Source organism: Lagenorhynchus albirostris, chromosome 1, assembly GCF_949774975.1.
Source record: "Lagenorhynchus albirostris chromosome 1, mLagAlb1.1, whole genome shotgun sequence".
Taxonomy (NCBI): Eukaryota; Metazoa; Chordata; class Mammalia; order Artiodactyla; family Delphinidae; genus Lagenorhynchus; species Lagenorhynchus albirostris.
In genome coordinates this window covers 189096412-189120377 of record NC_083095.1, presented here as the reverse complement: position 1 = coordinate 189120377, position 23966 = coordinate 189096412, and the positions used below count along the sequence as shown (strand labels likewise).

Genomic DNA, 23966 nt, shown 5'->3' with positions numbered 1-23966 from the left:
ATATATATATATATATATATATATATTTTTTTTTTTTTTTTTTTTTTTTTTTTGCAGTACGTGGGCCTCTCACTGCTGTGGCCTCTCCCGTTGTGGAGTACAGGCTCCTGACGCGCAGGCTCAGGGGCCATGGCTCACGGGCCCAGCCACTCCGCGGCATGTGGGATCCTCCCAGACCGGGGCACGAACCCGTGTCCCCTGCATCAGCAGGCGGACTCTCAACCACTGCACCACCAGGGAAGCCCTAAAATATTTTTAATGTCTTTTTCTTGCCTTGGTTTTCTTATGAACTCCTATTGGTACTATGTTTGACCTTCTTTACCTATCTCCAATGTCACTTTTTAATCTTTTAAAAATCTTTGTTTTTTTTATTAAAAAAATGTTTACACCTTCTATTTCTTTTAAGGCATTGTTTTATTTATCTGCTCTTATGTTGCTATTTATGATCCTAAAGTTTTATTTCTAATTCTTTCCTGAGTTCTGCCATCTTATAATTCTGATTTGATGTTGTTCTTTCATGTCTTATACTATTTCTTAAAAAGCTCATTTTGCAATAAAAATATTAGTTTTCTTTTATGGGCACATGTTTCTGGAATGCTCCCATTTTCCATAGGGGTGTTATTCTGCTTATTCTTTTTCCTTATAACTTCATATGGGATTTGGCCTTGATGTTATTATTTTGCTCATTTTCATGTACAATTAATTTTCCTGAACTTATGGACTAAGGAGTCAGGAAAGCTTTGTTAACTTCACAGATTCATTCTTGTGTTGCTTCTGCATTGTGTTAAAAAGTATGGCAGCTTGATTCCTGGGACTTCCTGGCTCTACTTCCCCTGCCCACCTTGAACTAGACAACCTCCTTTATCTACTGTCCCTATCCCACCCAATTTTGATTCTACTCCCAGCAACTTTTCTTCAATGTGAGGCCTTGTCCTGGAAGGGATCTCTGGCAAGTTGGTTTTGAGAATTCCTGGGGTGACAGTGACTCAGCCCCTTCAGTCCTGGTGGTTATACTGTGGTTCTCCTGCCCTGGGGTTTATCAGATGCTACCCTGCTGCCTCTTTCAAATACTGCACGCTTCCACATCTTGGAGCTGGTGGTGCTTTATCCCCAGCTGCTCGTATTTCGGGAGTTGTGAGGGTATCTTGTTACCTAGCTTTGCTGTCAACGTCATCATGCTGTTGTTCTAACATGGGAATTGAAGAACTATGCCATCACCACTACCTCCCAGGAATCCTTTCCATATATTAATTTTCATACAGGAGGTATGATGTGGATTACTTGTGTGACCATTGACAATGTGGTTAAATCCATGCTTTTCCTGACACTTCAGTTGAGAATGTCCCACTTCACATTTTATTGCTTCATGCCACAATGATCCATCTGCTGTTTAAAACCAGGCCTCATCCATTGAAATGATGCTTCATCAAAGCCTTTGACATCTCCTGTATTTATTTGACAAACTTGCCTAACTTCAACTCCACAAGTACTCAAGAATTATGTCATTCTCAACTCATACCCAATCACGTAGCAATAAATCTTAGTTCAATCTCAGCAACCTGGCCTGGCCACTAGTAGCTGACTGGGAAGGCACGTTTATAATAAAACTACTTGAGATTGACCATTTCAATTCACCCACTCAATAAGGGTTTATGTCAGAACTAAATATATACCAGCTGTCATAATACCAATCTCAAAACCAGAAAATGGGACTTCCCTGGTGGTCCAGTGGTTAAGACTCTGTGCTTCTGTTTAGCTTACCATTATATCCCCAGAGGTTAACACCATGCGTAAACACCTAATACAACGTCACTGAATTTGTTGAATGAATAAATGGGATCCTAGCAGGTTGTTTATATTAAACTCTCTTCAGTGGGGGATGTTTCAGTACTACCTGTTATTTAAAACAGCAATTTCATATCGTATGATGCTGGCTTTGTGGAACCACTGATGCCAACTGAATATGCTCCAGCCGCTTCCGAGTGTGGTAAGATGGGTAAGGAGGCTGAGCTGTTGGTACTGGCAGTGCTCAGGCAATCAATCTGGCTAATGTAACAGGCCAGGAAACAGGGCCGTTATAAGATGCAGCCAGGTGTCAGAAACACCACATCTGATCTGGCTCCCAACGTACGGCGTTGAATTCAGGGAACCTCATAGTCAGAACTAAAGATATTGGTATCTTTAGCTACTGTCCCCCTTTATAACACAGCTGTGCTGGCTTCTGTAGAGGCCTTTGATTCCTCTCCTCTTTAAGTCTTTGGTTCCTCTTTAAGTCCACTGTGGACACAAGGACCTCAGCAAGCCCCAATACGGCCTGTGTGAGTAGCCACACATCTGACTGTCCAAGGCAAACAGCAACTGCTGAGACAGGCCACCTCCAGATTCATAAGAGATGTACACAACATATAAAAGCAAGAAAACAGAAGTTTCAGCATGCCCCATAAATAAAAATTTAGCTTGAACACAGATGTCCACAATAGGTAGACAAGCTACATGCTTCCTCCTCAAATGATATTATGTGAACAGGCCACAATATGCTTTACTTAAATTCATCACAAACTTTTTTTTTTTGGCCACGCTGTGTAGCATGCGGGATCTTAGTTTCCCAAGCAAGGATCAGGGATTGAACCCGAGCCCCCCGTAGAAGAAGCGTGGAGTCTTAACCACTGGACCGCCGGGGAAGGGCCTGTCACAAACTTTAAACTGAAATAACATAACTAATCAACATCCCTCAGGCTTCTGAGCCGCTAACCAGCCATCAGGCTGTAGGCACTCACATGCACTCTGGGCCTCCGTAACATAAGACTGTGAGTGTGACAGTCCCTATGGTTCTGGCCTGCTTTATCAATCAGTGAGACTCCGTTTTATCTGACTGTTAAGATACCCATTTCTCTTGACTACATATATAATAAACAATCTCTCAAAATGCCCAGGAGGCGGCCCTGAAGGCCATGCGGAACCCGCACTAGTCATGACCCTGACCAGACGGCTGTTTTGACTTCTACCTCCGCAAGGGCTCTGTTGATAAGAGCTTCCACGACGTTGTCACTCTGGTATCAGCAGGTTCCATGAACGTCACAAGGTTCACGACAAGTTACAAGTTTCAGTGCTACCTGCAGTGCGAGCCACAAGGATTAGAACTACCTGGAAGATCTGGCTGTCGGTTAAAATCTTTACCGAAGACTGCTCTTCTGAAAACGTGGAGAAAGTGAAACAGAGGGAGGGGCAGGCTGATGAGAAAAAGTAAGAAACCAAACTTCTTTAAATTCGTATTGTAGTGATTTGTTAAACAGTTACCTTGTCCTGGAAGTGCTCTGTTTATGAGGACCATGGAAGTGCTTTTTTCTTTCCTGTGGGAGAAGGGAAGCAATGAGGGAAATGAAAGAGTTCATTTGAGTGCCATATTCACATAAGGCTAATTTGTAGAAGCTCAAAGCAGCTGAACGCATTTACGGCCAGCACTGCCCCACAAAACTTCACTTGAGAAGGCTAATTGAGATTCTTCAGGAGAACTCCCGGCCTTCAGCAGTTAGGGAACGTTTCATTAGCATTCTGAGCCTCCCCCTTTTCTAGAAGGCTAAGTCTGACTCTCCTGGCCTGGGTTCATGGCTTGTGAATTTCCAGCAGAGTCTAATCACTATCATTGTAGGGCTGCTGATGCGGTTTTGCAGCCCCTTTGCCTTTTTTTTTTTTCCTTTTGGTTTCAAACTAAAGTTGCATTCAACACGACTGTATTAGTTATACAGGAATACTGTTTAAAAAAAAAAAAAACAGAAATGATGCCCCACCTCCAGGACTGTAACATACAGGCTGAACTCGCTAATTAAGACACCTCTGTCTCAAACTAGAGGCGTGCTTTCTATAAAAGAGAATCGTTAGAGCTGATGGCTGGAGTTCAGAGACCAGTAAACTCAATAAAATCTTATATTCTACCATTTTCAACTCTATATAGATGCAGTATTTGAACAGTTGACTTTTAAAGATCAGTGAGAGGATGACACCCATTTGACTATTCTTATTTTTTACTAAAATGACATGTTGTAGGTTCCTCTGTATATTTTTTTAAATGCTTAAAGATGTTGGAGAAATCAGTGTCATGGGAAACTGCATGTTTACTTTAAACATTTAATTAGAAGCCTCTCCCACGAACTAGGAAAAATTTCCTCTCACTGCTATCTTAACATCTATTATTACAGGCTTACAAAGAACCATAGGATAAAACTAAAATAGTACAAAGGTCTCCAGGTATCTGCCATGATTATTATTGATGAGTTTTCATTTGTATGTAAGCAATGACACATACACACACACATTTACATACACATATATGTGCATACATGTATATAACCAACTGCCTAGGCCCAAAGTTTGGCTGAATTATTCCATCTGTACTTTTCACATAAGAAAAACAAAAATCTATACATTTGCCTCTATCTAAAAGGTAACATCGTCTTCCAAGAAATATTTCATAATTTTTCTAGAGTAAAAGGTAAAATTTCTTACTGCTGTAACATTTAAATAAGTATTTTCCTTCTATTGGATTATAACAACATACTTGAATATACTTTTTCCTTTCAATTTCCAACTACTTTTTTTAATGACATTCTGAAGGAACGCCTATTAGTAAATGAAATTCCACTGACAATTTATTTCAGCCTTTAATATATTTTCTACTAAAAATCAAGCTGTCAAGACAGAAAAATATTACTGGTTTTGTTATGACAAGAAAACAAGTGAGAATTTTTAATTCACAAAGGATGAAAACACAAGACATTGATCTCATTATACATACAATATTACAATAAGCTGATTAGCTGTGGACTATTAAAACATTCAAGACTTCACATACACACAGGTGTACTTGGAAACAAGAAACACAGGACAATTTTAATCTTTGATATGTCATAACTACCAAGAGAAAGAACATCACTGATTTGAGTCTAATTGTTTTCCTGGCATTACAATCACTATATAGGCCAGGCCTAAAGCATACTGTATATTGTTAAGGACATCTTTAGGCAAATATAAATATTCTCATTTGGGAGCTTTTCCTCCCTACCCAAAAAACAATACTTTCCCATTGCTGTCAAGTAGCTTGGTTTGTTATCAATTTAACAAGATCACAACAACAAACAACATTTTCACCACAAAACTCAGGTGAGAGGTTTTTACGCAGGTCATACAAAAAATATTTGTCCCCAAGAAAAGTAATCTGTAAATTATAGATGCAACCCTAAGAAAAAGAATCTTGGTTACAAATCATTCACTTTCAAATATTGATGAAGAAACAAAGAGTGGAGGGATGGGAGGGGGTGGGAGGGGATGGAAGGGGTGGGAGGGGTGGGAGGGGGTGGGAGGGGTGGGAGGGGGTGGGAGGGGTGGGAGGGGTGGGAGGAGTGGGAGGGGGTGGAGGCGGGTGGGAGGGGGTGGAGGCGGGTGGGAGGGGTGGGAGGAGTGGGAGGGGTGGGAGGAGTGGGAGGGGGTGGAGGCGGGTGGGAGGGGTGGGTGGCAGAGGCACTGGCATGGCAGGGAGCACAAAAGGTGTGAGACGAGGAAAACATTTGCCACAGGAAGTACTGGATTCAGTAGATTTTTTAAAAATGAGGTACTGTAAGAGTGCGCCAGTAGCCGCAAGAACAAAGCACAATTATAGACCAAATGCACATTTCCAACGGGAGAACCTCTAAACCTCTTATAGTTTTCTTTATTTGGATTAGACATTTCATATACAGCAGTTAATCTAGAAAAATACATTTTAAAAAATCTTCAGCAGACCATGCTCTCTGTAACAAAACCTTCCAAACCCTGTTTTATTATACAAACCAATCTACAATAGTAATGCAAAAAGAAATTCTCCAATTTAGCAATGTCATTTTCGATCTGACTTCCCTCTAATTTACATATGGGTTTCCACTATTCGTACTGCAGTTAGAATTCTGTAATAAATTTTTTCTAATGTATTCTGTACATATTAAATAATCTAAAAGGTTCCTCTTGTAGTGCATTTACCATTTAGCAAGTCTATTCAGCATTGTTCCAGTACCATTTGCATTACAGTGATTTGCCTGTAAATGTAATTAAAATCTAAAAGTGCACACAGTTAACTTTCTCAAATAACGGCCTATTTCTGGAGGAACCCTAATATTCACAGAGAATTACCAATATCGTGATTAGAAATGAGAGGTTAGAATGTACTCTGAGACTATATAACACAATTATATACATAAGCTAAAGGACAGTGAGTCTTTAGCCTGTATTTACATCAAATAACATTGGTTTCCACAGGATCATACCAAGAACTCAGTATGGCACTAGGTAGATTAGGATTGTTAGCTACAAGTCAGTGTAGCACAGACAGCCCCAAAATACCCTGAACTGGCTTATGCTAAATTAAACTCCAGTATATCACAGTGTTTTAAGTACTGTTAGTATGCTGCTGTGCTACTCCGTGAAGACAGCAAGCCTTCATCGAGGGATCGCATCTGGGTTATAATGGGTCCTAGCAATCAGACTGCCACTGCATGCAGAAACCCCGAAAAAAAACAACACAGGTTTCAAAACAGATATACTTCATTTCGTTTAAAATGCCCAGGAGCGTTTTCAAAATAGGTGATAGTAAGTATTGTTCTATCAAGTGATGAACCTATTGAATCATGAGAAGAAATTCTACGTCATCCAGTTTGAGGAGAAAAAATGTAGTATTCTTACCAAATTATCCAGTGTATATGACTGGTTAGAATCGCAAGTTTTGATTTTTACTGGAATTCAGAGTATGAAATGCAAACATTCAGGATAAAATTAATTCAAACGTACACACAGTTCTATCAACTTGCAACAGAGCAGCAAATATGAGGGCCTATCACACATCTGGACTCTCCCATTCCCTTCCGGTCCCTCAGAAAAGTGCAAAATCAAAGAGTCACTGCTTGGTCCAAACATAAAATACATCAGGTGTAAGGACGTGGAATCTGATGAAATCCGGCTTCTATTCCACAGGTTCTCTTCAGTAAGAGTCAACGTCCAAAGATGGAATTTACCTCGAGAAGAATTAACTCTACAATCTGATTCTGGTAGACGGTATGAACTGCTATGTTGCCAGTCTCCTTCTCTGGCTTTAACAGAGTAGGACCAAACACAATTGCTATACTCTGATACGTCATTCTGTTTTTTTCTCCGTTTTCTATCACTCTAAGAGGAAAAACAAAAATTTTAGTTAAAAGAGAAAATTTTTAAATAGGGGAAATTCTTCAAAAAATATTATAAACAGCTTGCATTTAGAAAAGAGAAATAATGCTCATTTTCCTAAGGTACATATAAACTATTTAACCAAATAGAATTCAGTCTGAATAGCACGTAAATCTTTCTTTTGCATAAACACAGCTGAAAGGTATACATATTCTCACAAACTTTAAATGTGTGATATTTCAGCTTAGTTTTAAAAATAAGACATAGACTTGAATACCTATTACAATTCAGGTAACAATGATTCCTCCGCTAGGGTGACGGGGAAAATATCATTAGGGCACAGAGATTAAACTTTGAATTTTACTCATTTTATGCTATTTTTTTAAAAAATCTCTCATACTGTGATCACTTATTTAGTAATCTCGTGTTCTTTCTATCAGAAGTTTCAGAGTGACTATGTAGTAACTCAGACCTAATTACCTTGACTTCAAGGTAACTGAATATTCTTCACTTAACCAATCTCATCTTCATCATAATTAACTTTTAGCAACAATTTCTGAACACTTACTACGTGCTAGGCATTATATAAATGCTTCACATATGAAATCTACTTCAGTGTATTCTTTATACCAAACCGTTTTACCTACGAGGAACTGGGGCTCAGAGAAGTCATCTTTCTCATGTTACAAACAGACGAGCAGCACAGCGGGGCTCTGAACCTAGGTCTGCGTGGCCCTGGCCCCGGGGGTCCTACACCACATCTCATACCTGTGCACTTCTCCGACCTTCTTTTTCCCCCTAATTATTCCTTCTCTTTTGCGGTGAGACTCTTACCTTTTGAGATGTCTAAACAGAGTCTGCATTGTGTCCTGATTAGGCTTTGGCAACTGTTTGATTAGATCCTTCACAGCAGAGACACGCTGTCTTGGTTCTTGTTCTGAAAAAAGACAATGACTGGAGATTTTGCATGAAACTGAAAGCAGTGACATTATTTTGGAACCTGGTATTTGGTAATACACAGTGACACCTGGTGGTTACATTTAAAATTTCTGGAGTAAAACAATCCTTTGAAAAAACTTGTTTAAAATATCAAGCAGTGTTGTAGCAGCTACAGAGGGTTTTCAACATCTAGGGAAAAAACCGAGTGGAGTTAATTACATACTTACTAATTGCATTAACAAAATCATTAAAATGATTAAATGTAAAGAGAGGTTCTGGTAATTCTCGAAAAAACATTTTCAGTGCTCCAGTGATGACATGAATATCTTCCCATTTGCTATCCTTCAAGTCCAATTTCTCATCTGGAAAACAGTAGGAACGGGAAAGTTTCTGAAATTATTTTAAACCAATTCTAACAGTCGTGAGTTAGTTATTCTGTATATAACAATACATGATCTTACCATGATTGACTGTAAACCTCAGCTTCTGGATCACTGCAAGGTTGCCACTAACTCTATAAATCCCATCAACATCCAACCCTAAGAGACAAATAACAATAATTTTATGTTTAAAGTTCTTGTTGGCTTCTTCTAAAGATGCTTTCATGTTTTAGAATTCTTATTTATTAACATCAGCCTAAAATAAAATTACTCTTTTCCTCTAAATGGCTTTTTATAGATGCTTGGCAGTGAGAGAGGGGTGGGGATTCGCTCTGAATCGTCTGGTAAACAGCAACAAGTCTACTTTATCATGCAGACTGTGGATCACCATCTCAGGGAAATCATCTCAAACTTGAAATACTAGCAATTTAAGATAAACTTCGGCAAACACCTGAAGATAATTCAAAGAGTAAAGGAAGCCAGCAGATAAAATCAGCCCACCCGTTTCTCGGCACGTCATTTGAGAGTGTAAATGTACATATTAAGGTGCTCTCTGAATCAAAGTGCTTGTCATATTAAGTGCTTGTAATAAATAAACTTAATACAAGCCAGCAACTAAAATAATGGTTCTATAACAACTGATAATTTGATAGTTATTAATTTCTTTTACATATGAAACAGAATCATTTGAAATTCACACAACGAAGCCCCAAAATTCATATATTCATTAAATGATAATGATGCACACACTTAACACTATCTAATGTGCTACTCATTTAAGTTCCAGTAAAGCCAAGGAGCATGGCGTCTCTACTGTCAGGCTAGCAGAAATCTCTGTGACTAGCAGAAATTACATTTTATGCAAATATTTTAATTACACAAGATATTTTTGATGATATACTGATATAAGTTAATGGGACTGCAGTCAAGATACTGTTATTTTAAAAGCCAGTATAAATATTATAAACATGTTAAAATTAACCAAAACAGAAATTAGTTTAAGTCTTCAGAAGTACAGGAAATGACAGAAAGAGGATTTGTCTATTTGCACACTTTAGAGTTGATTTAGCAGTTTGGGAATGTCATCTCATTTTTATTATAAACAGAAGAAACTTCCCCTTAGTAAGTAAACACTATCTCCTCCTGTCTCTTACACTGCTGGATCATTTCTTAATAAACACAGTTTCACAATCACCACGTCCATTTTAAGCAAATGCCAACAACTCCCAATGGCTTCAAGGAATACCATACGCTGAATCAACCCTAAGTACTGAACATGCAATAGATGACTGCAAAGGCCTTAATTTGAAACAATGCAAAAAAAATGGTTTTTTGCAAAAAAGATGCTTTTCTTGACAACTTATGACTATAAAGAACTTTTGGTTGCAACACTCAAAATCATAAAAATCCTAGAGATTTTGATGGCAAAACAATGGGTGGTGTGCTTAACTTTAAAAAAAATTCATTTTCTTACCATATTGCTCAACATGTTCAATGCACAATTTCACAAATTTTGGCACGGTGCCATTCTCTCTCTGACACAGATTAGCAAGATTGGCTCCAAATACCTGATCTGAAAGAGATGTCAAGAAATGAGTCACCTTGCTAAACTTTAGTTCACAAAATGGCTAAATGATTCACAGTGCAACAGAAGATACCCCTGCATGCAGACACTTTCACCACAATGCACGCCTGTCTGATCTGCACTCGCCTACCTCTTCCGACTCCAAGCTCCAAGAACACCCTCCTTCATTCCTGCCTGGCTCCCTTCTTACCTTCCCCTCCTGTGCGGAGATCAACCTTCCCCCAAAGGGAGCTCCTTCTCACCACTCCTGGTCTCAGCTAAAATGCCACCTCCTTTTAAGAACCCTCTGACCATCCTAAGGCAGCCCAATTCCAGTCACTCTCTGTTTTATCACTATGTCAGATTCTTCAGGTAAGTCACCATTATTCTAAATTACCTTGTCTGTCTCTCATCTTTATAGAAGTTTCATGCGGGCAGGGACCCTCTCATTCTTGAATGCCAATAGTTATTCCCAGCACTGAGGCTCAAGTCCACCACTTAGCAAATACTCAAATATTTTTTAAACTATTAAAACGTGCCCATCTGGGCTTCCCTGGTGGCGCAGTGGTTGGGAGTCCGCCTGCCGATGCAGGGGACACGGGTTCGTGCCCCAGTCCGAGAGGATCCCACATGCCGCGGAGTGGCTGGGCCCGTGAGCCATGGCTGCTGAGCCTGCGCGTCCGGAGCCTGTGCTCCGCAACGTGAGAGGCCACAGCAGTGACAGGCCCGCGTACCGCAAAAAAAAAACAACAAAACACATGCCCATCAGATTGGGATTGACATATATACACTAATATGTATAAAATGGATAACTAATAAAAACCTGCTGTATAAAAAAATAAAATAAAATTCAAAAAAAAAAACACATGCCCATCGTGTGCCAACATCTTTCACATATTTCACAAAATATATCAAAGTCCGTTCTAGTAATCTTTCAACCCAACAGTTTTGAAATTCCACATTAGTGCTAAATATTCAGGAAAACAAATAAAATACAGTATTTGAAGTGGATGAACAACACCAGAAAGTGGCAAGTTTGTATTTCTCATTGAAAAGGTCTGACGAAGAATGAGCAGCAGTTTCTATCCATTTATTTGTGAGGCTTTTTTGAAGGTTCTAAGCTCAACATGCTAAATTCACGTGCATTATCTGGGGGTGCCTGCTTACCCTTAACTCTTTAAGGCTGCTAATTTGAATCACTTAATTAGCTGAACTCTTCCTAGAAGTTTTAAATAGCTTTTTAATGAAACTCATTTGTGTATTTTAATCTAGATGCTTTGCATAACAGATGTTTCTGCGATGAAATGGTCTTTGTTAGAAACTTCATAATCAAAGACAGCTCTAATATATATGGTATAAATTATGTTACCTTTTCCTATAGTTTTATTATGAACAAATGTCTCTGTTTTGAGTCATGTGTTAGAAAATTTTATCTTTGGAATTAAACATGCTTGTAAAAACTAAAGGTATATATATACAAGTATATGTGATTTTAAAGAATACTTTCCTATTAAGAAAATATTCTGTTAGTACATTATGGTTCTTATACATGAAAATAAAATGTAAAAATTAGTTAGAAAAAAACACTTTATCCTAATTTTAAAATTACCTTAAATGAGAACTGAAGGCAAACCATCAAGAATAAAACTGTACATTATCTTTTCTTTCTACAGCTAGTGATTACCTGAAATTTCTTCTGATCTGTGCATCTCAAAACTAAAAATCTGTCATTCTGAAAATCTCCCACGCCACCCCATCACATCCATGTAGCTCCTCTGGTACAAGGTTTCTAAAAAGCTAATTTGGTATTTATGTCTGTTTGATGCTTTAGTTAAAATAAACTCTTCATGTGCATTAAAAAAATCAATTTTAATTACTCAAATGTATTTTAATCACTGAACCTGATAACTTTATGAATAAAGAATGAGACATTTTTACTGTTTGGAAAATTTTCAGCTTTTAATGTAAAATGTCTTATTTCCGATTTAAACCAAAGTTCATTATTATAAACATCACTTCTACCTACCTTTAATATAACCTTTTTCACGAACAGCTTGCAAAGTGGGGCGTCGTGTAAGAAATTTCTTTAAGTTTTTCTTGGTTTTTTTCTGTTCTGAAGAATCTATGCTAGATACTTTCGTGGCTTAAGACAGATAGATATTAAGCATTTTATAAAATAAAGGCTTTTTTGATGAAAATTTTTCCACCTAGTACTCAAAACATATTAATCTCATATATAAAAAATCACAGTATATAAATTCAGTTTTTCTAACTTTAATACGGTTTAAGAGTAACACATGAAGAATCAAAAACTAACACAATTTCAAAGTGACAAACCAAATGAAACATTTCATTTTTATCACTAGACACTGACCGCAAACTGTGCCTTCTTTAGTGTATGTGCCAAGACATTTGTAAGTCATTCTAATTTATATTCATTATTTCACAAATGATACAGTCTTGGACTCTCCATCAGGTTTAGACGGTAAAATGACCAGCAGAAAATAAAGTAACCAACCCATAAAACATAAACAAAATCCCTACCCTTCCCCATACTCACTGAACTAGGAGTCAGGGGATATATATGTATAAATATCCATCACAACTATTTGTACTTCAAGCTAAGACTCATCATAACTATCTCTACTCCGAGCTAAGGATGGGACCACCTGGATTTCCACATTGCCTGCAGACCTGATTTATCTTTGGGTTACAATAATAAAAATTCAGAAAGTAAATTTCTTGGAAATAACCATATTTGAAGAAAGTTGAGAGCACAAACAATATATTAGTAAAGAATTAAAACAACAGAAGTTTCATGGTTTACACTATTATACAGAGACAGTGTCAGTACTAGGCCTAAACTTCATAAGAATGTGGGAGAAAAAAAGGAGAACTGATTTTCTAACCATTCAGTTAATGTGAAGACCAAAAATTTCTCAGTTAAATGTGGATTTGTTAAAATAGATTTAAGCAGGTTCAAGTCACGGGTAATGGCCTATTTAAAGCACATAATTCACAAGAGGCCTGTGTTAGAAAATGCAATCCTTGGGACTTCCCTGGCGGTCCCGTGGTTAGGACTCCCGTGCTTCCACTGCAGGGGGCACGGGTTCCATCTAAGATGCCTCATGCGGCATGGAGTGGCCAAAAAAAAGGAAAGAAAAGAAAATGAAATCCTTACAACTGCTGGCGTTTCTCTGGTCCTGTAACATAATATGTGGTCTGGAGATTAAATGCACAGACATATCCCAGTCTAGAGGCGGCTGCCTGGCATCCAATAGGGAACTATGGTACATATCCCGTGACTTCTGACTTCTTAATGTCTAAGGGTCTATCTAGAATCTTAAACAGTAATTATATATTTTCCAATCAATAAAGTTCAGCTTCCTAGAGGCCTCAACACAAGCGCATTCTGTTGTGCGCATTTTTTTCTCTTGGAAGGGTATCATAACATCTTAAAATTAATGTGATTCCATCGGGGTGCATACGATTAGGCTGAAAAGTGATGATGAGTTGGGCTTCCCTGGTGGCGCAGTGGTTGGGAGTCCGCCTGCCGATGCAGGGGACGCGGGTTCGTGCCCCGGTCCGGGAAGATCCCACATGCCACGGAGCGGCTGGGCCCGTGAGCCATGGCCACTGAGCCTGCACATCCGGAGCCTGTGCTCCGCAACGGGAGAGGCCACAACAGTGAGAGGCCCGAGTACCGCAAAAAAAAAAAAAAAAGATTATGAGTTAACGAGGAGAGAGAACACTGAACCACTGAGACCGCAACTCCTGAATCTTAGAAGTCTTGCAACACTGGAGAGTCCACTCAGCTTTCATATACTCTAAACCTAAACCTAAACCTTTGCTAAGAGAATAAGCTCACTCAAACCACTAGCAACACCCGGAAAGAAAACTTACAACGCGATTTCTTCAGATCCTTATGGTCCTTTTCTTTATCGTGCTTTTCTATTCCTGGTGAATCTGGTACGTCCTCCTCAATCGCTTCATCGGGTTCTACTGTCTGTTGGTTAGAGATTTTCCAAACACATATTACTTTTGCTATTACTTTAGATGTAATTCTCAGAATGATCAGTAGTCAACTCTTCCAAATGATTTTAGGGAACCAATTAGTATATACGATATATGATTTAGCTATTTGATAAATCTTTAAAAATACTCTTCCCCCTACCCCCAATGATGGCATTAACTGAATTTCGATAAAGAAAAAATTATTGATAATTCACAAGGATAATGCGCTTGTACTGATGGTGATGCTATCTTGCCACATTTTGATCAAGCGACAAGTAATAACAGTTAAAAGGTTGGGCTATATAATCTGTGGTGATAGAACAGGACGATGGTACATTGTCGATGATAGGACAGATAAAGCTAACTAGCAATGGTACCTTAACTGCTTCACACCAACAATCTTTTAAAATTGCACTTTGTGTCAACAGTTAATTGACATCACTCATTACTCACAGACCTACGGATATCAGGAATTGAAAGAAATCCTAGAACTCATTTACAGCCTAACTACGGTCACTTTTACAAGTTAAAAAGCAGACTGAATTCTCAAAGCTAAAAACACTGCTCTGCCTTTTACTCTGAGGTCCTCTCTCCACCCAGAGTTTATTTTTGTGCACAGTGTAAGGAAAGGCTCCATCTTCTCAGACATCCAGCTGACCCAGCACGTGCTCTACCTGGCACAGAGTGTCCAAAGGTACGTGGGTCTGTCTCCAGGCTCCTTATTCTGTTCCACAGGTCTGTATATCTATCCCATTATGGATACACAGCTTTATAAGGTCCTGCCTGACATATGCTACAGCAAGTCTTCTTCAAAGGTGTCTTGCATATTCTTAGCCCTTTGCATTTCTATATGAATTTTAGAATAAGTTTGTCAAGTTCCCCCAGAAAACCTACTGGGATTTTGAATGAGATTCAAAAATCTCAAACCTACAAATTTATAAGCCATTTGGAAGAATATTATATCTTTACATAATTGAATTTTTTAATCCATGGACATACTTCTCATTTAAGTTTCTGTCAATGTCTCTTAATAAAGTTTTGTAATCTTGCCCATCTCTTTGCCCTCAGGATCTTTTGCCACTTTGTAAACAGTACACATTTAAAATTTTTAGAGTCAATTATATGTTCCTCTCTTTTCAATTGGCTTATTCCCTGAACCCTTAGGCCTTAATTTAAAAAGCCACTTTCTCTGCAAGGCCTCCCTTGATCCCTACACTAGATTAGCCCCTACTTAATCAGGGTTTTTACAGTTCATTATGTGAACTGTTCAGTTGTCTGTCCTCAGTAACCTTCTGTCTTTGACTGTAAGCTCCACGCATTAGGTGAGCATCCGGTTGCACGCTGCTATACCCCAGTGCGTAAGGCACTCACATGTGTGTGAGATGGCCCCGCCACCCTTGCTTTCAAGGGGTAGCGAGCACATTACAGTGACTAGACCTGCAAGTCCGTACTGGGTAGAGGAGAAGGTACATTTGAAAAGACTGGGCTCAGGTTGCTGAATTCTAATAGGAGTCACGTAAGGTTTCTGTGCAGGGGAGGATTATAAAAGTGACATCAGGAAGTTTCATACAGTAGTGGCATTAACAATGCATTGGTGGGGGATGAGATGAAATAAGGAAAACTGTTTAGGAGGTTACTCTTAATATCAACATTTAAAGGCCTGCCCATGGTTTCAGGAATAAATGGAAAGAAAGGGACAAGGTTCAGAAACATCACACAGTATTACAAACTGCAAAGGAAGAATTCACATCTAGATTGGTAAATAATTTGCTAGAAGAGGTAAAAGTTGGAGGCGGAAGAGTTAAAGAATACTCAGATTCCAAATCTGGGTGATTTGAACTGGGTGAATCATAAAATTTTGGAGCTTAAAAGGATACTTGGAGACAATCCAGTGCAATCTCTCTATTTTTTTTAAGTAGAAAAACTGAGACTCACAGAAGGAGAACACCTTGATACAATCACAAACCTTATTAATAATGAAGCGTCACCTATAAAGTCTCTGAAAGACATCTCCATCTCCACTAAAGCCAGTGATTCCCAAACTTTTTTTGTCTCCATTTAGTTTAAAACCTGTATTACATACTCCCGTAAGTATTCACTTTCATTTCACTTCTCTCACTGATACATGATCCTTAATCAGGAACCATGTCCCCATATGGTGAGGGGGTAAGAGTACAGCCTAAGAAAGTACAGCTTCTAGTTGGTTATCACTGCTCTTACAAACACAGCTTCAGAATATAAATGCGAGGTTCTTTTTGGTTGTAATACACATGAGAAGAAATTTTCCAGGAACATGAGGGTACTCTGAGTAGAAAGGTCACTAGGAAAGAAAAAGTACAAATGACAAGACGACAGCTTCATGCATCTCACCATTTTGCTCAGGATCTGTTTCCACCAAATAGGATGATTTCCAAAGCATTCACTCCATGAATAAATACTACATACTAGGCACAGTTAGACCGTCCCTACCTCCTGAGCTATTTTCTTTTTGAACCAATGCCTCATGTGAAAGTTATGTGAAATCTACTGGTGGCAAAATCCTATAAATGCCAATGTTAAATCACTCATCAGCCCCTGGGAATTGCTAAACTAATCACTGTCTTTCCTACCTCTTTCAAAATATGTATTTTTTAAAAGTATTTTTTAATATAAATTGGAAACTAGATATATAATAACCAGTTAGAAAGCCAAAAAACAAACAAGAGAAGCAGCTCTAAAGTTAAAAAAACATTTACCTGAGTCAAACACATACCTGATTACTGATAGTGCTACTAAGAACTTTAAACCACTCATTGATAACAGCATCATTATCAGACTGAATCAGCAGTTCGGTCCCTTGACGGGTTTTCAGCTTTAGAGATAAGAAGGAAAAAAAAAAAAAGCATGGTTAGTGCTTTCAATGAAGTAAATAAATACATTTAATTCAAAGTCTACAAAACCACCAGAAGATTGGATGCCATATATCATATTAATGGTGGAAAGGTTACAGTACTCCACAGTGATGGAATTATCTTTTATTTTAGTACAAAAGAATACCAGCTGGATAATTTTATAAAACATGACGTTTTTCTCACAGTAAATTCTCAATGAAAATCTAATAATTTAGGATCCCAAACTCCGTCACACAACATAAAACTTGCTGGAATCTAGAATACTTTATCATTAAAAAATAAGTTCAAGTACCTATGCTGTGCATTTTAAATGAGAATTGAAACATAATTTGTTAAGAAATAAAATCTATAATATTTTAACATAAGTTTGAGAATTTCTCTCTCTGGTTAAAAAAATATATATAGAAAGAGAATATACAAGAGTTAGACTTTCAATATTGACTATTTAATAGGAAATTATACATCACAAGCCTTCTGGACAGAAACATCACTAAATTGTAAAATCATGAACTAAGTAAAGTAAGGACACGATATATGATTCTACATGAACGCAATAACCCATTTATGTATGATCTCCTGGGTTCAAAGTTTCTCACACCTGACTGAGGAAGAATTTTGAGGTATTTATAGAAATCATTCCTTCTATTTTCTGTTTGGTAAGTGTCTGATTTTCTTTTTTCCTAGAGGAACATATGGCAATGTTTCCCAAACAACATTCTGAGATATATTCCTCAAACAGTTCCTAAAGTAATGTTTTAAAAGGCATTCCTCAAAAAAATAAAGAACTCATTATGTGATGTTAATTTGGGAAGTGCTAGATTGAAAAGAGCTAAACAAGACTCTATCCTTCAAGACTTCTCAGAGTTTTGCTATTCCAGGGTGCACCGTGACTTCCTAACAGAGGAATAAAATATATACTTTCTCCCAAATTTATTTGACCATGGGACCTTCTTCATTCTGGAATGAAACAAGGCTACCTCAGGTAACAGTGACTTCCTTTCCTGCATTTCTTCTAGAAAGTGGGCCAAGATACTCTGTTAGAGGGTCTCACTTTGTAAAAGTAAGGAAAAGCATGCAGTCTCTTTGCTTGCAAAGAAAATTTTTTTAATAATCTAGCGGGGGAATAATTTACAGATGAGGAAAGCCCCAGGTGCATGAGAACAAGGGCTACATTAAAAGCACAGAGCAGCAGCATCTGTGCTATGGTAAAGTTTCTTGTGGGTCTTGGAAGAGAGGGAACATTTGACAAGGAGAGACTAGCAACCGTTGGTATTAAAGGCAGATCCATCAGGAGCGAAAACCATCAAGACAGGAAAACCCGGGTTCCACTTGGGAAATATCAACTGTTCTAATCTGCCTAGACGACAAGTAGGAAAGCCCTGAGACAGGAGAGATTCTTTGCAAAGACGGTCCGAGCGCCCCCTGCCCTCTGCATATGCAGCCCTGTGCAGTGTTGCTGCCCCTCCACCAGCGGGGGGGCCGTGCTTTAAGCCACAGAACACACTGCTGTTTGGCTCTTACATCTGGTCCCCAAGAAGCCTTGCGGCTCCCACTCTGGCCCCCCGGAACCCTGACATGTGAAGAAGCCTGGGGTCACCTCCTGAGGAGGAGAGATGGTGACCGGGAGCCCAGCCAACAGCTGGCGCCAACCCGGAGGGGGGCTGGACCGTCCAGCCCCAGTCAGGCCACCGGATGACTGAAGCCGGGTGAGTGGACCCAGGTGCGACCAGAAGAACCATTCAGCTCTGCACAGGCCAAACCAAACAAGCAAAACGGTTCTTTCCTCAGGCTACTAAGTTTGGGGATGGTCTGTTAGGCAGCAGTAAGTAACTGATACAGGATCGTGCATTACCGCGGAGGGCTTTTAGTGGCAAATAGGAAAGTTTTAATTTGTTTTTTAATATTAGATTTGGTAGGCAAAGGGAACCACACCCTTTTATTGTTGCTGGGGAAAGGCACGACTTGTGGAACAAAGGCTTGTAATACATCTTCGGAGATCCAGTGACTTCTGCAAATGAAGCCAGATCTTTACACCAGCTTTTTTCCTTAAATTATGAATCAAAGTAACTTAATGACTAACTTTGCCTTAACTAGTCACGCTGAAAGAGCATTTCCCGAAATAACTCAAAACAGAACATGAAGTTACTATGTGGATTATACTCAGAGAATAACTTATTACCTCAAATACATTCTTTTTGCTGGATTTATCCTTTGAAGCCATCTCAATCGTTGCCCCCTTAAGGTCCACCGTGAACTCTGGTTTGGACTGATTACTCCCAAACTTCGTTTTAGAAAAAAGGAAAAACCTTTATGTTATATTCATGTACATGTGTGTATCCAAAAAGAATACGGCCAATTTTATATTGTTAACAATAAATCAAAAAGGTGGTCACCTCAAATTCCTCTTCTCTTTTCGTATTATAAAATAACAATTCCTACTTTAAATTGAAATTGAAAAATGTAAGACATGATTATATATAGTTCATAGAAAAGGAAACAAAATGGCTCAACCTCCATCATTATAAGAAAAATACAAAATAAAGCCATAGTAAAATCTTTTTTCACCCGTTAGTGCAAAAACAACAAAAAAAGTTCGATGAAAAACTGCATTGGTGAGGCTACAGAGTAACAGGCCCTCATGTGCAAGTAGGATATGGATCAGAACTCCCAGAGAAGAAAAGCTGCTCATACGATACTTACGAATTTATAAAGACGTGTATCCTTTGGCTCAACAATTCTATATTTTGGAATTTATTCTAAATATCTATGACTAGGTAAAATGATGTGTTCAAAAGGCGATATTCTTACATACATATAAATAATATCTGGCAGAAAAACAAGTTCTTTTCCACCTAATAAATACTCTCTAAACCTGATTTCGTGCTTTCAAGAGTTATTTTCTTATCAACTATTTATGTTGTCAACAACTAACAATAACTTGTAAAAACAACATCCTAAGCCCCATGTTCTTCTATTCAGCCTTTGTTAGAAATAAAAACTAGAGCCAGGTGCTCTAAAGCCTCAGCAATTTAATGAGGAACCATGAACAGAAGAGGAAAACAGTTGACATGGGTGGTTTGAGAAGAAGCAGCACTTAACTATTATATTTTGTTAACCAGACAAGGAAAAGATTAGAAAATATCAGAAAATTTATGTTAAATATAGACCTACTCTGTATCTTGCCATCATAACTTAAATTTCTGTTTAGTCTGTTAACTGAGAATAGAAAATAGAATTCCTATGTTAGTGTAGGGTTTGGGGGTTTTAAAATCTTTAAGGGCTGATGAATTGTAATCTTTAAGGTCATAAAGATTTGTTACAGGAAATTTCATTTGCTAAAATATTTTCAAATTATGTTTGTCATTGGAAATGGATCTTACCCCCCAATCCTGTGATAACTTACCGCTATTCATAACATTAATGACTACTGCGTAGTTTCACATTTAAAAAATGGTTTGACTTCATCTGTTCCCGTTTACTTCATCTTTTCAGTGTGGACTTAAATAATATACTTGTTATAACTAAACAAAATTTAGGATGTTATATTGAATTTATTAGTGGAATCAAAACAAAATTTAGGGTATTTCATGGAATTTTATTAGTGGCATCATAATAAAATTCACAACAAAAATTTCAACAATTCTACAAAGCCTTTGCCTTCCTTAGTACCTTTTGTCATTCAAAAGACATGTAATTAATCATAAAGCTATGATGGGCACAGATAACTTTCTGAGCAAATTTGATATATCTCAAAAGTCACAAAACTTAAATGGACACATTTAACAAAATGATAGAAATCAACTTAATTTAACTTGTCATCATGACATGCTCTGTAGATAGTTAGCTATAAGGTAGGATATAAGTAGCCAACCAAATAAATTATAGCAACCAAATACAAATATCAATACAATCACATAACATGGAATGCTATAAAAATGCTTCAATGTGGTTGGCAAAATTTCAGGTTTGTTATCCATTATTTCTCAAAATCTAGTCCTGCTTTTCTCTACTGTAATCATCGCTCCAATGCATTCATGGCAAAGAAAACAGAACTACCGTGGCAAAGGACATGCAACAAGAAAACATACAGTGACAGCGGACACAGGAGCAGATTTTACATATGCGACAGCAGGCCGGCGGCTGACAGAGTTTGTCCAAGAAGAAAGCAGCGAGAGCAGGAGCTCAGAGACTGAGCCCTGCCGGCAGAATGACTTGATGGGAAAAGGGAAGAAAATGACGATGTCATTACAGTGCACAATGGCAAAATGACGTACAAGAGAAAACCATAACGGAACCAGAGAGGACAAAAACAGGACTCCGTAAGCAGGTAACACAGGCCAAGCTGCATCTCCAAAATATTTTTCAAAGGCCCTAGAATTTATCTCAGAGTATTTTCTGACTTCTGAATTTATTCTATAAATTCATGTTTTATTTTTAAGATGAATGCTTTATACAACTTACTTTAAGCTAACTTGTTCTCCCGTATACTCACAATGGAAGCCTTGGGGGAATGGAGAGGAGTCCCTGAGCCCCTCCTATGGCCTGCGGGCCTTGTCCTCTGGTCCCTGTCCCCGTCCTCTCTCGGGAGAGGCCCTGCCACCCAGCTTGCCCTCCCCGTCCTCTAGGACAGTGGAGCTCAACCAGAGGCGATTCTGCCACTTGGGAACATCTGGCAATGTCTGGAGACGCTTTCAGTTGGAGGTGGGGTGCTGCTGTTACCTGCTGAACCCCCCAATGCATAAGACAGTCCCCACAACAAAGTATTATCTGGTCCAAAGAAGCCACTGTTTTTAGAAATTTGAAAGCATCATATAAATGAATTTGAACAACTACCAATATCTGTGGGGTGACTTTTGAAATACTCAAGGAATATGAGTATTTAAATCTGCAGTGAACACAGTGTATGTCATGTCGTCTTGTGACTGTGCACGTGCTGGTGCCCTGTTACAGTGTAAGCTCTGAAGACGGGGGTCACGTTACTCACTTCTAAACCCCCAAGCCTAACACCAGGCCCAGAACAGAGCAGGCTTTTATGTCTGCTGAACAAATGAGGTGAAGGAAGTAAGAAAAGAGAAAGTATAATTTAAGTTACTGATACAACAACCCGGGAGATAACTAATATTTTCTGGAAAACAAGTGACGTCTACCTATCCCGAGGAGAAGGAAAGGCTCGGTGGCTTCTGGATGATACAGCATTGGTGTAGAATTATCTTTCAGTGGAGCTGCGTGTGGCATATGCACATTTCATTTACTCAGTTTTTACTACCCATGAAACCAAAAATAAACATGAAGCATGAATGGTTTTCTAAAAACAGAGCTTCAAATAGTACAGATGGTTTTACTCAGCATCCCATCGATGAGTATATGCCCTGGAGTAAACTGGAAGATTTGAACTATTTCTTCCAGGGGATCTCGGTATAGGCTTTTGCACCAAGTGTGACACTAATCTGTAAAGAACCATACTTCTCCAGCATGGCCCCGGAACAAACCATCTGAACCCAGCTGAAGGAAAAGCAATCTCTTGTAACATCAAAGGAAAAAACTGGTTCTGCAAGAGACTGACTTCTCACAGCATCTTCCCGAGAGACACTCAAGGGAAATTTTCACTACAGGCGATTTTTGTCCTTTGGGCTTATGTGTTAGCCTCAGGTTAGGTGTGATTTCACTGTATAAACAGGGTAACATTTTACCTACAAAAGATCTCGCTGGTGACCGAGCAGGGAAATAAAGCTAGGATTCTTTCAACCCCTTTTTGAACAATCCTAATTACTGAGTTAATTAAGAAGCACCTTGCATATTTCATCAGTTTTTAATATTCATGAGTGTTGTATATGCCAAAATGTACTACACATACTTACATGCTTTTTATTTGAATAATCTTACTAGCTTTTACTTAGGCCACTTAAATTAGTTTTCGTTCCCTTAATATGTGTTACATATGGGAAGAAAAAGCAAGGCAGTTTGAGATTTTTTAATTAGCCATAAAATAAAAATTAAGAATTGACTGTACAGCCAAGCATTTTATCATATCTGTTTAGTTTTTAAGACTATAAAACACCGTGTGACTATATTTTATTTAATTATACCAACCTGAAATGATTACCATAATGTACTGTATTATTAACAACATATTAATAAAATTTCATTTAAAGGCAAAAATTCAAAGAGTGAATCTCTAAAGTTAAAACTCCATTAAGAATTCTCCAATTTCAAAATTGGCTAGCTCAGTGAATTTTAAGCTACGCTTCTGCTATTACCACATGGTAATGCTATAACACAACTTTAGCTGATAAACAGAAACACCCCACACCCTCTGTCGGCATGAGTTTTAATCATGAGTTGTGAATTACGTAAGGTCCTCAGGAGGCCTTCATAAAATGCAACCAGACTGTACTAATGGTTCTGTGCCAGGGTATTCACTTAACATCTTCAATTTTTTTTTTTAAATTTCATTTTCTTTAAATCACATGCATATCTGCCTACCTCAACGATGCCTCACTTACCACAATGATCTACGTACTTGCTTTATCTGTATATACCACAACCTTCAATCTTTAGGGATCAGTAATTATCAAATAAATGACCATTATCCAGCTTTCTTCAGGAACTTTTTTGTTATTTTAATCTCTAATTGCTTCTCCATTCCTTTTCTTTCATTCACTTCACTCAGTGTCAAATAAAAGTTGAGCCACAAGGAGGAAGAAGAAATAACTGCATCTTCTTCTAGAAATGCATTAATATAAACAAAAAAGTATCATATGCTTCACCTCAGGGGAAAAAGGAGAAATAATTATCAATTTACTTTAAGACAAGTCAAACAAAAATTTCAGTCTTTTAATCTGGAAAGCGTATCACAGGTCAGTTCCACTGTACTGGCTGACCAGAGAGCAAATCAAAGCACCAGTGAAGCAAAAGAGAAGAAACATTCCAGAAAGTTCATATTCATGCTCAATCCAGCAGATCTGGGGGGTTGCCACATCAGAGTATTTGAGG

General features: G+C 38.2%; 1 protein-coding gene across 5 annotated transcripts in view; it reads right to left on the bottom strand.

Annotated features, from left to right (window-relative positions):
• Positions 1–5684: 5684 nt before the first annotated feature.
• The window catches only part of ARHGAP12 (Rho GTPase activating protein 12), a 109983-nt gene continuing 91701 nt past the window's right edge, over positions 5685–23966 (bottom strand). For all 5 annotated transcript variants that reach the window (XM_060162738.1, XM_060162748.1, XM_060162757.1 and 2 more), the window contains 9 exons: positions 19153–19254; positions 16835–16933; positions 13972–14074; positions 12095–12211; positions 9979–10077; positions 8586–8663; positions 8352–8486; positions 8020–8122; positions 5685–7188 (listed from right to left, as the gene is read on the bottom strand). In XM_060162738.1, coding sequence (XP_060018721.1) covers positions 7014–7188; positions 8020–8122; positions 8352–8486; positions 8586–8663; positions 9979–10077; positions 12095–12211; positions 13972–14074; positions 16835–16933; positions 19153–19254 — 1011 coding nt within the window. In that variant the 3' untranslated portion in view covers positions 5685–7013. The remainder of the gene's footprint in view (positions 7189–8019; positions 8123–8351; positions 8487–8585; positions 8664–9978; positions 10078–12094; positions 12212–13971; positions 14075–16834; positions 16934–19152; positions 19255–23966) is intronic.